General features: G+C 48.9%; 7 protein-coding genes across 7 annotated transcripts; 3 read left to right on the top strand and 4 right to left on the bottom strand.

Annotated features, from left to right (window-relative positions):
* Positions 1–1688: 1688 nt before the first annotated feature.
* Positions 1689–3467, top strand: LTR64_002870 (uncharacterized protein; the record flags this gene model as incomplete). Its single annotated transcript, XM_064897234.1, has 1 exon — positions 1689–3467. One exon carries the CDS (start codon positions 1689–1691, stop codon positions 3465–3467), a length of 1779 nt encoding a protein of 592 aa, XP_064756184.1.
* Positions 3468–4352: 885 nt separating this feature from the next.
* Positions 4353–5204, bottom strand: PRE9 (Proteasome subunit alpha type-3; the record flags this gene model as incomplete). Its single annotated transcript, XM_064897233.1, has 3 exons — positions 4353–4896; positions 4944–5128; positions 5181–5204. The coding sequence occupies 3 exons, from the start codon at positions 5202–5204 to the stop codon at positions 4353–4355; spliced, it is 753 nt and encodes a 250-aa protein (XP_064756183.1).
* Positions 5205–5457: 253 nt separating this feature from the next.
* Positions 5458–6960, top strand: LTR64_002868 (uncharacterized protein; the record flags this gene model as incomplete). Its single annotated transcript, XM_064897232.1, has 1 exon — positions 5458–6960. The coding sequence occupies one exon, from the start codon at positions 5458–5460 to the stop codon at positions 6958–6960; it is 1503 nt and encodes a 500-aa protein (XP_064756182.1).
* Positions 6961–9420: 2460 nt separating this feature from the next.
* Positions 9421–11991, bottom strand: LTR64_002867 (uncharacterized protein; the record flags this gene model as incomplete). Its single annotated transcript, XM_064897231.1, has 1 exon — positions 9421–11991. The coding sequence occupies one exon, from the start codon at positions 11989–11991 to the stop codon at positions 9421–9423; it is 2571 nt and encodes an 856-aa protein (XP_064756181.1).
* A 494-nt stretch (positions 11992–12485) lies between these two features.
* CEG1 (Dcp1p-Dcp2p decapping enzyme complex alpha subunit) lies at positions 12486–13724 on the bottom strand (the record flags this gene model as incomplete). The annotated part of the gene is made up of 2 exons (XM_064897230.1): positions 12486–13009; positions 13064–13724. The coding sequence occupies 2 exons, from the start codon at positions 13722–13724 to the stop codon at positions 12486–12488; spliced, it is 1185 nt and encodes a 394-aa protein (XP_064756180.1).
* A 378-nt stretch (positions 13725–14102) lies between these two features.
* On the top strand, positions 14103–15218 carry sgf73 (SAGA complex subunit Sgf73; the record flags this gene model as incomplete). The annotated part of the gene is made up of 1 exon (XM_064897229.1): positions 14103–15218. One exon carries the CDS (start codon positions 14103–14105, stop codon positions 15216–15218), a length of 1116 nt encoding a protein of 371 aa, XP_064756179.1.
* Positions 15219–15348: 130 nt separating this feature from the next.
* Positions 15349–16767, bottom strand: LTR64_002864 (uncharacterized protein; the record flags this gene model as incomplete). Its single annotated transcript, XM_064897228.1, has 2 exons — positions 15349–16491; positions 16624–16767. 2 exons carry the CDS (start codon positions 16765–16767, stop codon positions 15349–15351), a joined length of 1287 nt encoding a protein of 428 aa, XP_064756178.1.
* Between the last annotated feature and the right edge of the window lie 112 nt (positions 16768–16879).

Genomic DNA, 16879 nt, shown 5'->3' with positions numbered 1-16879 from the left:
TGGGGGCAGATAATCTGTGTACTTACTGATCGGGCATTGTGGTCAGACCACTATTAGCATCGTCGCTGCTGATGAGTACAAGAAGTAAGCAGAAAGACAGACTGCGAATCAGAGTCGGGTACTGTTATTGCGCAATACACGATCCAAAGCTTGTTCTCCATTCCTGGCCGTTCTACAGATTTTCGCGCGGTCGTACTTTCTACTCCTGTGGTGCCAGGATAATGGGACAGAGGCGACGTGTCTCATGCTACCTGGTGTCATCCAGATAGAGGTGCCGAAACTTGGAAGCTGAAGTAGTGAGACCGAGAAAATGCCGGAAGTATACAGAGGCGTTGCAGGGTGCAGTAATACTTGGAATCAAAAAGTCCTCGTAACGCTCTCCACATGTCGTATAGAAGCCTGTGTTTTGCAACTCAAGGGATTGTGGTTTTGGGCACTTTCACGTAAAACCAAGCAGAGTGGGGGCACAGGACGAATTCTCGCAGCTCCAAAAGCCGTGCTGTGAAGCGGTTTATGGTGGGCATTTTGGTGCTCTTTGTATGGCTGTCTTTGAGTCCACCCCCACGGGCATCCATGTCAGCAGCCCGTGCAATTCGTTCTGACTGCCAAGATTGTGCTACTGCTGGACGTTGTCCGAGAGTCGATTGATATAGAGGACAGGTCAGAATGTTGCCAACGTCAAGACTGCACATGGCTACAGATTCAATCTGCTAGTTGTTTTCGCGCCGACACAATATTTCGTCATTGTCTCATCCTTCTGGGACGTAGATAGCAGTACTTGTACAAACAAGGAACAATGAGCAGCAAGCTTTCCGGTATCCGTTGCGTCCATACACATGCCGTGTGCTCCAAGTAGACGAATGGGTATCACAACAACCAGCGTCAGAGTCTCTGTTTGCAGAAGACAATATAATCGAGCGTGGCATGTTATACAGCATAGAAGAGAGACATTGACATGCTGACTATGTTCTGTTTTGCCTATTTTCCAAGCAATTGGCCTTTCTCCACCATAATCGTGGCGGAAGTCAATCCAACTCTAATCATCAATGGATCGGTGAGAGAAGACCGTGCAATGCCGAGCCGACAATAACCATGGATATGGCGAATTGAAATGCTACCATATTCTTCTGCAAAACTTCTGTTGTTATTAGTCGGTGAGACCGTTGGCAGATGTGGACCAGTGTCGTGCAGTAACGACAATCTATCGCCTCGATGCTTGTGGCAGAAAGCAAGCAGTCCATTGGTACAGGTTGGACTTTTTTTTCCCGCTTATCAGGACGATCATGAACAGCCTGGAACGGCACCACGTAAAGTGGTCTGTGGGGTTTTCTTAGTTTGTACCTCGTGCAAACCGTTGCTTGCAGCCCACCAAGCCACCACGCGGAACTTGCGCAAGTCCTCGTAACGTACACTTAGACTTTGTTCGAGACTACAACCAAGCCTTCCTTTAATCCAGGAGTCTGTCCTGTCCAATCCGTTCACCGACGATTTCTCTGCTTCGCACACACCTGCCCTGTCGTCCCGGGCCATTTTTCCGACTGGCACTTTTCCATACCGTGAACTGACACTGGATATTCGCTGTCTGCAATATTGAGATATCACTTCACACTAGCTTGCAAACCAATATACGTGCCCATGTTGCGACATCTGGCAGATACAGGACTTACTTTTCCCAAGTCTCGTTCGAAATGCACCACAACCCTTCGTCCTCCTATATGAATATCCTGCCACATCATTCGCTGCCGTCGCCCGACTATACTGGAGATTCAGACAGTGAATCAGAGATAGCCAAAGAGCTGGAGCAAAAACGCAGAGAACTGGACGAGGAAATAGTTCGTTTTCGGGCACTGAAAGACAAAGAGTTCAAGGACTTTGAGGCAGACCTTAAATCTAGAAGAAGACAAAAAACCGTCCATCAGCAGCACCTGCAGAGAGACAATTGCGTTAATCACTATGAACTTATCGAACACTCTCCCTCGAGTACTCCTCCAACGAAATGCATACTCAGTGCTTACGAGAACAAGACCAGGACTTCAATTAAGCAGCTGCAGCCAATTCGACTTATGAAGTCCAGTACTGGACCCAAAGTTACACCACCCACCATCTGCTTAGACAAAATGAATATTTCGTGCGAGCATAACCTTCAGTCACATGCCAGCTATCCAACGCCGCCCATATCAGTTCCCATAGTCACATCTGGTCCAGGTCGTGTCTCTCCACCAAGCACATGCTTGGCAACAGCACTGCCTGAACAGCCTCGGGACAAGCCTCCACATTCACCCGATAACAAGAGGCTCTCTGCATCAGAAGCTCTGTTTGCCCCGGGTTACCTACCTTTGCTCGATGCACGTTACGACAGTACCGATGGCCAGGTTGAAGGCATCCAGACAGAACCTGCCACACCCACCGATCCAAGTATGATTGTCTCAATCGTCGCTCATGCTTCATCACTTCCGATCGAGTCGTCTCTCAACGAATCTTTCCAGATACCCCAAGCTAAACGTGCATATACCTCGCCATCATCAATCAATCGTTCTAAACTGCCACCAATCATCCGAACTGCCAATGGAAGAAAGCGGACCGGTGGAAAGAGGAAGCACGTTACCTTCCAGCTCGCAGATCGAGTTATCGTAGAGCCAAGCTCGAGCTATGAGGAGGGACCTTCGCCAGAGGCCAACAACGATAGAATCGACACCCGTGACGACAACGATTCGACTAGGTCTAGTCCCTCCACTAACAGTGACGGCGAGCATACAAGACCCAGATTTCAACGTAAAAGTACTCCTCTCGATCCTTTTGGTCGCCGCAAGAGGCCGGTCGAGACACCCGAGGAGGAGGTTGGAATGTTGATGGGTGACCTCATGTATGGGTCTGATGCAGGAGACGAATCTCTCAATGTAGATCCACCGATTATGTTGCAGGAACACGACTATTTCTCTCCTACTCACGCTACGTACAGATCAAGTTCGATGATCTTTGCGAGGTCTGCCACGTCCGAAGTTGTGGACACTGATGATCAGGTCAACAAGGGAATCTCTAGCTTGCAGAATCACCGCAACAGTCCGACTATATCGCAGCGAATAGCTTTCGACAACGATCCACATATTGGCAGAGAAACTTCCCCAAAGTCAATCCAATCTCCGAGATTCCCTCCACCACACTCACCGAACACAAAGCCAACGCAAACGCGACGTGCTGGAGCATTTGAGGACGAGGATTTCCTAGGCCATGGAAACGTAGGATTTTTCGAGCTCGACGAGGAACTCCATACTGCTTCCGGAGCTGGTAGCACAGGACATGGCACAACACAATACAAGGACGAGGAAATGGACATCGAGGAGAACACGACGAACAAGAAACGTCGGACGCCTGATGCGACTTCTATGGGTTCAAGCCTACCCATCAACATCGTGAGGCCCGGAAACTCGAATATCAGCAACAGCTGGGCCGGCAGGCTTGGACAGTGACCAGCTTGATCTACACCTCGATCCAAATTCTCAACGAGCCCTCGACCTCTATGAGTCTTCTCACTCCTTCTCATCAACACATCCAAATCAATGCATTTAGCGAGGTTTCCTGGTCTGGTCTGGTCTGGTCTGGTCTGGTCTGGTCTGGTCTGGTCAGTCATCTGATATTTCTGTTCAAAAGTTCGGAGTTATACATAAATCGACAGCAAGCAGCCTTGCTTTTTTTTTCTACATTTCGAGAAGGGGAACGGATGGCCATTGTGCTTCGAGCTGTATATAGCTTTTTCTTTCCGTTAGTCGGCTCATCGCCGCGGTGGCTTGTGGGCAGAGAATCGCAGTTAGAATAACGTGGCTGATACTATGTCATTTCTGAGTTTGATTCCCTTAATTGCTTTCATCGTAGTGCTACAGGCCATTGTAGAGCGTCCAAACAAGACTTGCAAGAGCATGCAGGTCATGTCATGGGCAATGCCGCTCCATCTATCTAGCATATGCCTCCTCCAGTAAATACAGCGCTTCCACTCAAAAGGACTGTGCAGCGCTACAACCTGGACTCGAAGCATACGAGTTACTAACTCATTACTCATGCTTGAGATCCATACATGGTGTGAGACTCCTGTTGAGCTCTGGTTTCAGGTGCCTGCCGTGCTCGTATCTGTGTCAATCCTTGGCCAGTGGTAGACAACGTGTAGACATGATCCCAGTCACACAATTGATGGAGTAAGCCGCACTCGAGTCGGCCAGAGGTAGAGCTGGGCTAGGGAAGTGGCGCATGTGCCAGGAGAGAATCAAATTTGATCGACCTGCTGAGTTCGAACCACATCACGAGCCTGCCCATCAACGCCTATGCTATGAGGTGGGCCTGTTCAAATCCACAAAGAGAACCTAACCAGACTCCTCTTCCTCCTTTGCCAGGCCTTCCTCTTTCAGAAGAGCATCGATCTCTTTCCCGCTCCAAATATGGTGGTATATTGTGCCGTCTTTCGTTCTTCCTACCGTCGCAAACTCGATCTTCTCGCTGCTCAATTTTGTTGAATCCATGGTTTTGCTTAGAATCTTGACTGCCAAACTGCAGGCCTCTTTGAGGTTACAGTCTTCCTTGTAATCCTGCTTCATCAAACTCTGAGCACTTGCATTGTTGGCGCCCACACTGGTAGCTTTCCAGCCGCCGTAATTGCCTGACGGATTACTCTGGTAGAGCTGGAACTGTCTCTGTGGGTCCCAGCCTGCATAGATGAAGGAAACACCGAAAGGACGCAGACCACCGTGCTGTGTATATCCTTGCTTGAGATCGCATAGACGTCGGACAAGTTGCTCGCAAGGAATGTCTTCGTTATAGGTGATGAGATAGCGCTGAGCTGCTTGTCGAGCGTAGTTGATGAGGATATTGGCATCGGCTGTCATTCCTGCCACTGCACATATCATGTTGCTGCTGTTGTTAACCACAATTGTCGGCTGAGACAGGATGCGACGTACTCATTGAGGATGTAGAGCTTCTCGGCCGATGTGTCCTGCTCTAGCAGTTTGCTTGTGACTTTTCTTTCTGCAGCGAGGACGATACCATCTGTGGCTAATACTCCTAACGCAGTTCCCGCGTGTGAGATGGCTTCGAGAGCATATTCGACTTGGTACAGTCTGCCCTCTGGTGAGAAGATAGTGGTCTAGCATGAACATTAGCAAGTCTATGGCTGTGTAGCTGGACCTGAAACTGACCCTGGAATCGTATCTCCGAGACATCGTGGTTGAATGTAGACAAGCAAGGTGGAAATTTGGAGCTGAGTACTACAAATCTTTGATTCTAGAATCAGCAGCGCTTGAATACACGCTGAAGTAGTGCCGAGCCTTGGGAAGGCAGCGTGGTTGCGCGTTGCCATTGCCAAAGACGCCAAATTATGACGTACTCCGATTGGTCAGGCACGACCCAGGCCAAAACCTTCGATGGGAAGTGCTTTTGTATATTTATTCGAGGTCACCGACTGCTTTGAGCGCAATGAGTCGCGGAGCTGCTGCGATGCTGAAGTCCACTCACCGTCCTGCGCCACCACGGGCTGCATCGACTCTTCCTGCAGGCTGGACGGAACACCGAGCACCATCTGGTCAAATTTACTACCACAATGCGAATACCAAACAATCTACCTATGTCCGTCCTGTCGACGAGGCCCAGAGCGATGTGTTGGTCATCGACTTCGCTGCGACCATTCCAGATCCTGAGATCCAGGCTTCCCTCAAAGCCATGCGAAAATTCGACGACCGTCACAGTCCTTTAGCTAACGGCAGAAGTCTTCAAAATGGAGATGGGTATAAACCACGATCACGACCTAACAGGCAAGGAGATAGACCAAAATCAAAAGCCGAAATACCCAACTGTGCTCCATGGCTGCTCGTGAAGACCAAGTATGGTCGTCGTTTTGTACACAACACTGAAACCAAGCAAAGCTTCTGGAAATTTCCCAGTGAGGTTATGATGGCTGTGATTGATATGGATAGGATAGAATGGGAGAAGAAGAACAAAGAAGCTGATGAAAAGGAGAAGTCTATTTCAGCTCAACAGTCGAACAGTACTCCACAACCTGAGCCTCAACAGCAACCACGACAACCATTGCCCATGCGAGACGTATTCGACAGCGACGAGTACGAAGAAGTTGAGGTTACGGACGACGAAGACGAAGACCACCCTCCAGCCCTTAAAAGATCACGTACGGAAGAAATACCGAACTCGACAGTTGACGGCCAACAAGGCCGGCCCCAGGAATTCAACGAGGACGATATAGAATGGCAATTGGCACAGATGGAAGCGGACGAAATTGACCCAGGTTACGACTACGACCACGAGGATCAAGACCTTGAAGATGAAGAAGCTATGACCCTTACCGAAGAGGACAGACAAGCTCTCTTCCGTACACTACTCGATCAACTACACATATCCCCTTTCTCGACCTTCGACGCCCTCATCGACACAAACACTAGAACAGCAACTACTGTGACTGACGATGATCGCTGGACAGCCTTGCCCAACATGTCCGCTCGTCGTGTTGCTTTCGACGCATGGTCGCGTGACAGAATCACTCAACGCAACGCGACCGAGAGTGTCGAAGATAACTCCGTGCCCGATGGCTCCAGCAATCTCCCCACGTCAAAATTCAAGAAAGTCGACCCACGCATAGCATACTTGAGGTTCTTGAGTAAAGAAGCAACCACCAAGCTCTATTGGCCAGAATTCAAGCGCAAATTCCGCAAGGCTCCTGAGATGACGGACCGTTACTTCCTAGACAAAGACCGCGAAAAGCTGTACCGCGAGTACATCACAAAACTCAAACTTTCCGAAGCCGATCGAAAAATAGAATTCACTACATTGCTGAAGAGTGTCCCTGTCAAGGACTGGCAGACCAATTCGATTCCTGAAAAGATAGAGAAGGATTTGAAGTTCTATGGTATCAGGGAAGAGGGACGTAGACAAGAGCTGGTCGAAGGATACATTTCGACCGCTAGATAATTTCTTTCAGGGTCCTAAACGCCTATAGAATGAACAGTTCACGATTGGAAAACCTATCACGATTGGTCCGTCAAAGACAAGCCCTGTGGTTTTTGGTAAAAAGGTTAGCATCTTTTTCTTCTATGTGAGTTGTTCAACGCTGGGTTCAAGTCAATCACGTAGGTAGCCCGAAGTAGCACTACTGGTGTCTGTATATAACATTAGCAGCCGCCCAAAGGGAAAGACACCACGGACATTAATGTGTGAGGTAGGCAGTGTAGTGTAGTTGTGTAGGGTCTGGATTCCTGTTCCGATTCCTCCTCTTATATTCGAGTCGTAGTAAGCACTGCACGTTCTAGAATTGTACTTTTCTGTATGGTGGACGACGACGAGGCCAGACACACACGCACACACGCATGCACGGTGTTGTGTAGGTTAGCAAGTGATCAAGACACGTAGTTGCTCATGATCTCTTTCACGTATCCTCCGAACCAGAACCAAGCAGGATTAGATGTGGGTACTTGCTGAGTTCTGGCATAGGCTTATACAATTGTGAATGTGCTTCACGTTTAGCATATGCCAGCTATATCTTCATGGCTGTCCTGTTGATCTGTTCGATCCACTTGAAAACAGTTGCCATGTCCATATTGTGAGCTTCGTCTCTACCACCGAAGTGCACCTCGTGGGCTTTCTTGGTCAATGTCTCTATCGCTTCCCGTGCTCTTTCTAGATGCTGGCCGACTGTGAGATGAAGGTAAGTCCATCGGGCTCTCGTTCGTCGAGCTCTGGTTCGTGGTCTGTCCTCATCATCGTACTCATCCTCTCATGCGAGTAGTGGACAGACTGAATGATCAACAGCGGTGGCAGCTCGAGCAATTGCAAGTTCGAACTGAGCATATGCTTGGAGCATTTGGAAATTGATCTCGAAGATCGTGTGTTTGTCCCGAGTAAGATGAAACTGCTCCAGAGGTTGCCTAGTTATATCACAAATCTTGAGACAAAGCTCCAGTAGTATCTGCATCGACTCTGTACCACGCCCGGGATCGATGATGAGATAATGAGATTGAGATGCAGGACTGTTCTCGGAGCACATAAGGTAATCAGACAAGCCTCTCAGAATAAGGCCAATACTGATACATAACTCGTGCCTTGTAAGGTAACCTATCAGAGGTGGAATTTCTCTGAGATTTTCAAACAATGCTTGAAATGTTTCTGCTGCAGCTGGTAGGAGGAACTGCACTTTCCTCGGTATATCTTGTATCACCTTGAGCTGGCCGATATAGTTTGACCTGGCCTCTTTCAAAGTGAATGTGGATGGGCTTGTGTGAGCTGCTTTGAGTTTTCGACTAAGAGCTTTAGCCTCATTTTCCTTGATTACCTCAGGTGAATAGATAATATCTGAGCTCCGGAATTTGTAAACCAAGGTAGTCATATCCTTGATCAAGTGCTTCATCATCGCATTCGTGTTTCTATTAGTAGTCTCATGGACCTGAATCGTGAGTATCGGGAACGATCTAGAGTAGTATTGCAATAGTTGGCAAAGCAGGAGTTTCCTGACAGGATCAACAACGAAGTTGACATGATCCGTAGCGTCACCTCCGCTTCCTTCCTCTTCCATCTCGATTCGAATGACGGGCAAATCTGAAATGTCATTGTAATCCAACAGGTTGGCGAACAGAGCTTCTATTCGTGGACAATCAAAGTTCCTGTGCAGGTATGCCTGTATGCAGGAACTGAAGATTTGGTGTTGAGGTGTTCGATAAAACTTCAAGCACACGAAGGTGCAGTTTCGTGAGAGACATGCAAAGAAAGCTTGCCGGCTTCACTTGTCAATCTGACCGAATGCCAGATTGATATCGCTACCCTGAGGATCCTGGTTGGTAACGTCACATTTGGGTGGTTGAAGAACGGAGTACTCTGCTATCTGGATGAGAAGCTCGATCGGAAGACTACTCTAACGAGGCTGTGGCTTTGGTATTGAAGTGTCTTTATGTGTTGCGCTCAATGCAGACGAGTACTTGCTACCATGAACAAATGTTGGACGATTCCATGCAGCCGTTGGCATTGTTATTGCGCAGGTGATTTGTCGATAGTTTGTGAAGGTAGCCTCAAGTGAGGAGGAGGTATTATTGGGTGTCGTGGTAGTCTTCTGGTAAGAAAACAGTTTTCCTTGTTTGTAAAACATAGTATGAAAAGATGCGAAGGACCGAACAACAGGTCTGGTCGTCTAAGCGGAATAATTTGACCAGGGGCCAGGCTTGTACTTACTAGAACAGGTATCCTGGAGTTGCTGCCTAGCGTGACCAAACTTCGAAACTTCAAGTGCCTCACAAGCTTGGCATGCGCTGTGTTGCCTGCGTTTGATCTCACTCTGCACTCTGTCAACAACGTGTCTGCTCTGATGAGTCATCAACATCGTGTGAGTGACAAGCCTAGTGTTCCCGCATTCAGCACACTCGATCAACTTGTACGTGTCTTCTCCTACGAAGGTCGACTCTCGCCTGTCACAGGATCTCGGCTTCTTCCTCCAAGGGCATAATAAGGGGCACTTTCCCAATTCTCATAATTCGCAAATTGAGTTTCATTCGAAAGAGCTTTCTGGTCACCAACGATCGCCACTGATTCAAGTCCAGACGATGCATCAATTCCAGAATCTTGTTCAAAAGGTCCCGTAAGTTGATCAAATTGTGTCCAGTCGATAGAGTTGAAATTGTTGGCTTCGAACCCACTGAGTATTCCTGAGAAAGGACTCAGAGCTGGATCCGTGTCCATGTTGAAACCCATTGGAGCTGCCGCGATGTCTGAGAACTTTGATCGCTCGTAGCTGTACCCTTCAAATTGTTGTGAACTGCGTCTGAAGAATGTCGCCGAAGGTGAAGAGCTCCAGGCACTGGATTCTGTGCTGCTCTCATTCAGTAATGGAAGGTCTGGAGTGCAGTCTTGGAGCTGAAGGGGACACTGACTAGCTGTGAGATTGATGGACTGTTTGACATGTTCTGTAAGAGTCAGCCCTGATAAGTTCACGCTGTCCCTGTCTATGCCCCTCTTCGTGTGATGAGGTCTATTTTCAGACATTATCGCATCCAACATGCCGAGATCAGCTCTGAACTTCCCTGCTATCACGGTAGAGCCCTGATTGAAGGTTCGTAGTCTTTCTAGTACTGCGGACAGAACACCGGAGACACGTATAGCCTCACGACTTTTTTGTCCAAAATCTTTGCAGATACCATGCGATTTCTCCAAGATAACTAGCACATCTCTTGTGGCGTCCAACATCAACCATTGTTGAACCTGGCCTCCAGCACGGACGAATTTCTTCCGACTGATGGACAATGCGAGACAAAGAATAATGATAGCCAGCAAAAAATCCGTTATCGTGAAACTAGTGAGCATCCAGCCGCTATCTGGGTACCTGCCACCAGGCTGAAACTCAGGATAGAGGTCAATGATACTCTCACACATTGCAGATGCAGTCTCGATGCACGTCTTGCGGCTATATTCGTTGCCGTCCGACATCATGTATTTTCGATGCAGTACACAGAGAGCCTTCTGCCAAAGGAATGAGATATTGAGACGGACAACTATCTCGTGTGCTTGGTCTGTTATAGATTGTGAGACTGGTCGGATACGCAGACATTCGGGTATTTTCTCGACTTGTGCTCTGATTTCAGAATCCAAAGACATTATATCTGACATGGATGGTGGATTGGGTGGAAATGAGATTGCATGGTGGCAAACATTGCAGTAAATATCAATGAATCTGGCCTTTACCACGAAGTACAGTATCTGTGTGGCATCAGTCTCCGGTCGTGTAGGTGGAAGTGCCTGCGTATGCTCATCGAAATCAGCATCGTGAAGATTGCTTGGAGGTCGTGTATCCCAGCTATTAGGTGCCACGGTATTTGGAAGACCTAATTGGAATGAAACAAGTAGATCGAACTGCTTCACCATAGCCCAGACTCTGCGGCGCATTTCACCTTCAAAAGGTGTGAATTTGTGGGAGAAGCTGGAAGCATCGCGATGATAACCCATCAAGTAGGACAATCTGGTGAGAACGCCAAACATTATCGTGACTTCCCGCTGCGGATCAATGGAAGCCGCATATTTGCATTGCAGGAAGAGTGCAAGCGCCTCGACGACGTATGGTTGAGGTTTAGAGTAGTTGCTCAGGACCAAACATTGTCCAGCTGCGGTGCGGAACAGGTCCTTGGGGTGAACTGCTTCAGTGTCGAAACTCGGCGACTGGTTTGATACAAAACTAAGTGCTGCTGCGAGGGAACAGGTTGAGAACATGATTGACACCCATAGAGGATTCGCACTTAGCGGATCTTGCCAGAACTTTTCGTACTGACGGCGGAACTGGTTAACATGAATTATCGGAAGGATCATGTACTTGGCATTGAAGTATTGCGATATCTGTCTATCAACCTCTATCCTTGATGGAAGATATGTCCTAAGTACGTGGTTCAGGGAGGGGGGGTTTTCAGCGCCAAATAGTGCATCAGGCTTGGAACAATCTGCTGCCTCTTCCACTGGATTGTCTGCACTGATGTCGTTCTTAAGCTCATGGATATGCTGCAGAATGGCGGACCAATGAGTTGAACCGGTATAAGAACCACCCTCATTGAGTGTACGGCTCAATGTGCCCTCTTCGAGTGGCACGCTTGCGGAGTCTTCCTGATTCGATCTTGAGTGTGGCGATTCTGAAGGCGTTGGCAAATTAGCAGGCGGCTCAATCATACCACGAACAAGATCTTCGAGATGCTTCAGACGGTCCTGAGCCTTCTGGTTTGCTAGCCGCGTGTCGTCCTTCCTGGGCAAGGTAGTCGAAGAGATAGCTGACGGCTTGCCATACACACAGCCAGGTCCTTCACCGCGTTTCGTACACCCATCGCAGGGATGACCACGATCGCATTTCAGCTTTCTTACGCGACATTGCTGGCATGACACCGGTTGTCGATTACGTTTAGTGATCCTAGAGTCATTGTTGGTCTGCTGATTGTTATTGATGGTGGCTCTCCATTTGTGGGTGAAGCTGGAAAGATCGGCCATACTAGTGGTGTGAAGTTTCCTCAAGGATTTCCTCAAGGATTGCGTTGTACAGTGCTGCCATTGTGGCCATAATGAGTCAAAGCTGTTGAGAAGTAGCGGGCTGAAGCATGACAAGTGAGAAGGTGTCTTGGCCAGCGTGGGAGGCCCGATCGCTGATCCGCTCCATGCTAATGGACTAGAGAAGACGCATTACAGCACACTACTGTAAGCAGTACTGTATCGATTGAATCAGAGCAGAAGCAGTATCGTCTCTTAGATGGTGTAACGCAGATGCATGTAGGACGGCGAAATGGCGAAGCAACAATGATTAAACTTTAAAGACGGGAAGACAACTGCTTGTGTGGAAAAGTAACATAATATTCTAAACGATCAAAGTTCCAGTTCGAAGTAGCTACCGACCACTCTTCGAGATCTAAACACCCTTACTTCAAAACAACCACGGGCACTTTCTGGGTATCATAGTATTTCTGCAATAACGCCATTCCTTCCGATGCCTACTGAGGCGGACGACTAGATTTCCTCGCGTCTCTAGCCTTCCACGCAGCTCGAATTGCGTCTGCATGATTCAATAAATCCTGCTCCGTGATATGGTCTTGAATCGAGTCAATCACACTATCGAACGTGGAAATGTGATTCGCTTCATCTTTATCGTCCCTCATCCTATATAGTCGCCATCTTTTAATGTGTGCCGGTCCATCAGGCTGTTCCTTGCTGGAACTACCGTCCGATGTAGTGGTGTCCTCCAGGAAGCATTCGACAATCGCGTCCTGTAATGGAACTCCTCGCAGCTTCAGACCGTCCCACTCAGCGGAGGTGAGGTACAAGTCAGCCACGTAGCTGTAATCCATGTTTCTACCATGGTATATGTAGAGACCTATGCCGGCTGGAAGGGAGTCGTAGTCATGCTGGAGTGATTGGTCTGGATCGCCGAGGTCGGGTTTTATGGTGGCCCATTCGATGTGCATCAGGAAGTCAACCGTATTGTCGTGAGGGGGCTTCCACTTAAGAATGTGTTGATCTGTGCCAGATTGATACTGAGTACCGCGGCAAGTGAAGATCAACCCATCATTACCATGCAGTTTCTTGACTTGTGGGATGATTTCCTCGAACATTCTCTGAAGAGAGTACGCAAATTCAGTCTTCTTGTCGTCAAAAATGAAGGCTTGCTGGGACGCTTGGGCTGGGAAGTCTTTCAGCCAAGCGGTATAGGGTTTGAGGATATACGCCTTGAGGTAGGCCAGCCGCTTGTCCAAAGGTCTCTCTCTCATATCTTTGTTGTCGCAGACAAGGCAGTCGAAGGCTAGAAACTTGATAGTAGTCCTGCCATCTGGATGTCTGTCTTCGACCAATTCTCCATCGAGTAGAGTACGGGTATGGAATCTACTGTAGGTCGGGTTGTTTTCATGGTGAGGAAATCGAAGTCTGTCTACCCAATAGTAGTCGTTTCTTCTGTCAATTAGATATGCGACCGGGGTTACGGGAGGGTTCTGGCCATCGTCTGTAAGATACAGCAGGACTCGCAGTCCATCGGTCTTCTCGCAGACGAAGTAGTCTTGAGTTTTCAATTCATCGAGGTGCTTCTTCGCAAAAGACACAGGCTGGGCTCCTGGGAATACTCTTGGATTGTTCCTCTTTAGCATCTCAGCAACCTCTCTCTGGAACTCGTTCTGTAGGTCCTGGCCTGCCCAAACCCCACCCACTTTTGCGATCAGGTCTGGAACTGGGTGCGCCATGATGGTGAGTCGGGGAGGCAAGATCACAACTGTAGCACAGTTGTGATGATATATAGAATGCACACTTACATGGCTGGCTCCAACACCGTAAACAAAGAAAGATACATGTAGGCTAATAAGTGGTCACTGCACATGTCCGAGCACGTTTCAACCTTGAAGCCTGGCCTACAGGGCCACCTGCACGCACTACTGACCCCACTGAAGCCCCAGATCTACAAGCACTAATAGGCATTCAACCCATCGCTCATTCTGCGACATCTTCAGCACACTGATAGTCTGCCATTTCTAGCAGATATATTGGCAGTATTCTTATGTCCCGTCACTCGCTTTGTTTGATACCGCACGTGTGACTCTAGTCAATGTGAAAACTGCGACGCAATGGCCACCGCCATGGTCGGTCGACCAACGCAATTCCAAGATCGGGGCTTCCTCCTCGGCCTCAATCTCAAGAAAGAGGGCGCATTGAAGAAATCAGCCAAGATCAAGGGCCTGAAGGAGGAATCATCTAAGCAGAAGAACGAAGACAGCACGGTCGCCGCCCCGAAAACACCACTCTATCCTCGATTTCGAGACACTACAGCAGAGCCCCTCGCCGAGGAACAGGATGACCCTATAGACTCCATTTTTTGTAAGCATTGTAAGAAGACCATCTTGAAGCGCACAGCCAAAGATCATATCTCTGGCTGTCTCAGGTCGAAACAAGAGAAGGCTAGAAAGAAGAAGGAAGCCCGAGAAGCTGCTCAGCGTGCCAAAGAAAGAGCCGAGCGCGCTGACGATGAGGAGGACGAGGACGAAGACGTCAAGGACGGGAAACGAGGCAAGCTGGGCGCGGAAGATGCCAAGGGCAAGAAGCGCAAGGCCGAGGATGACGACGCCAAACCTAACAAGAAGAAGAAGAAGGACGACCAGAAGCCCAAAGGTGCTAAACCAAAGGGTCCTGTCGATGTAGAACGGCAGTGCGGTGTTAATCTACCCAATGGTCAGCAGTGCGCTCGCAGTCTTACTTGCAAAAGTCATAGTATGGGTGCGAAGCGTGCCGTTCCTGGCAGAAGTCTGCCTTATGATATGCTGCTTGCAGCCTACCAGAAGAAGAATCAAGCACGACAACAGAAGGCTGCCATCGACGCTACTGCTGCTGCTCTCTACGATGATGACCTCGATAACACCACCGGTCCTGTTGACTCGGACGAAGAGCGAGACGCCGTCATGACTTCTATTCAGAGGAGCATGGCTCGACCTCAACCTATTGCCACGAGAACCCTCTTCCCGACTCGTCGGAAATACCAGCTTGTTCGTATGAAAGAGATGCTTTCTAATGCTCTGAGTGGTAACAGAGGTGGAGGTCTTTTCGCTGTTCCCGCAGACGCTGCACGCAATGCTTACCCAAACTCCGCTATCAACGAGACCTTTGCCATCCCCTCCGCCACTCCACTCACAGCAGGAGGCTCTCAACCATTCAGACCTCCACAACGAGATTCTATTGACGTTAGGTGATCGACGATCTTCTCTTCACGTCTGACGATACGTGCTTAATGATACCCAGATAGCGTGCTTGCTTCGACAGATTTATAGGAATATTTGAGGATCCGGAACTAAATGAAGCATACTGTTTTCACAATACAGCTCACAACTCATCCTTCACAACGCTCTGTGCTTTTTCGCCTATTCCTTCAATCACTTCTTGCGCCTTTTGTTTCCAACTTACCAGCTTGTTAGGCTTGACGTGCTCGCTTTCTACCCATAGTCCTCTATCCACCATTCCCCTTTTGACAATGCTCGTCAAAATCTCATACGCGACTTGAGCTCCTGCTAGTGCGGTGCCTTCACCTCGATCGTCGTAACCCGGGCTAACCTCCACCACATCAGCACCCACAACGTTCAACCCTTCGATGCCTCTCAGAATTTGTATTAACTCCCTCGTTGTCCAACCACCTGGCTCCGGAGTCCCAGTACCAGGCGCAATACCCGGGTCGAGCACATCAATATCGACACTAATATACACTGGTTTCTCTGTGCCGATGCGTCCCAGAATAGTCTGCACAATCCCATTAACACCCAAAACGTCAATATCGTCAGTCTCGATACGCAAGAAGCCTTGCTGGTCATCATCCTCGTAGTCGCCGAAGTCGTCGCCGCTGAGTCGAGTTCTCAAACCGGCATGTACAGACGACGAGTTCATGATCAGCCCCTCATTGCTAGCGATCCAGAACATACTGCCATGTGTAAAGTCTGACTGAGCACCAGGACTTTCGAACCAAGCCGATGGATACTTGGCTGGATGCCAAGTATCAAGATGTGCATCGAAATGAAGTACTGCGACAGGTCCGCCATAAACCTTGCTCAGACTTCTTAAGGCTGGCAGGGCGATCGAATGGTCACCTCCTAGCGCGACGATCCTTGGATGGACCCAGCCTACGCTTTCGTCCCTGCTGAGTGCTGGTCGATGTAGGAGCTCGAGGTAAGCTTCGCTCATCTGTCGCAGGGCGAGCGCGTTGTCAAAGGGCGAGACAGGTATGTCTCCACAGTCCAGGATCTTGGGCCATGATGTGTATGGATTTAGACCGGCTCGAGCGTTGAAGCCTCGGAATGAGGTCTGGCGAGCTGAAGCTGCTCTTATAGCTCGAGGACCGAATCGTGCGCCGGGGCGAAAGGATACGGATGTGTCAAAGGGTATGCCCAGTATTCCGATGTCGAAGAGCTCGCTGGGCGTGGTCAGACAGCGTGTGTGCTGTAGGTGAGCCCATGTCGATATGCCTGAGAAGCCAAACTACAGAGAGATCAGTATTATCACATGGATAAGCTATGTCTAGGACCTGTAAATCAGATATGAGAGGGAAGCTAGCTTCCTATACCGTATTCCGATGTCCGTATGCCAGTGCTCGAGGGTGTTCAGACTTACATCAGTTCCCCATTTCTTCTCGAGCTCATCTATAGGTGTTCCGCCGTCAGGTGGTAGTTCGAATGTTGGATTATCGTAGAAAGATGCTCTAGCTGATGTGAAAATTGTGCAAAAGGAGATTATGCTGTGAGCAAGGAACCGCATGTTGAGAGCTGAGCTACAGACTAGCTATTGGCTGAGCTCTCTTTCGACTCTTGCAAATGATCGAGTGTCTTTAAGAACTGGAGACGAAGCTGATATGAGGCTGGATAGTGTG

The sequence above is a fragment of the Lithohypha guttulata genome (genome assembly GCF_036872675.1).
Source record: "Lithohypha guttulata strain CCFEE 5908 chromosome Unknown scaffold_2, whole genome shotgun sequence".
NCBI lineage: Eukaryota > Fungi > Ascomycota > Eurotiomycetes > Chaetothyriales > Trichomeriaceae > Lithohypha > Lithohypha guttulata.
Note: the sequence above shows the minus strand (reverse complement) of the source record. Positions and strands in the feature narration are given on the sequence as shown.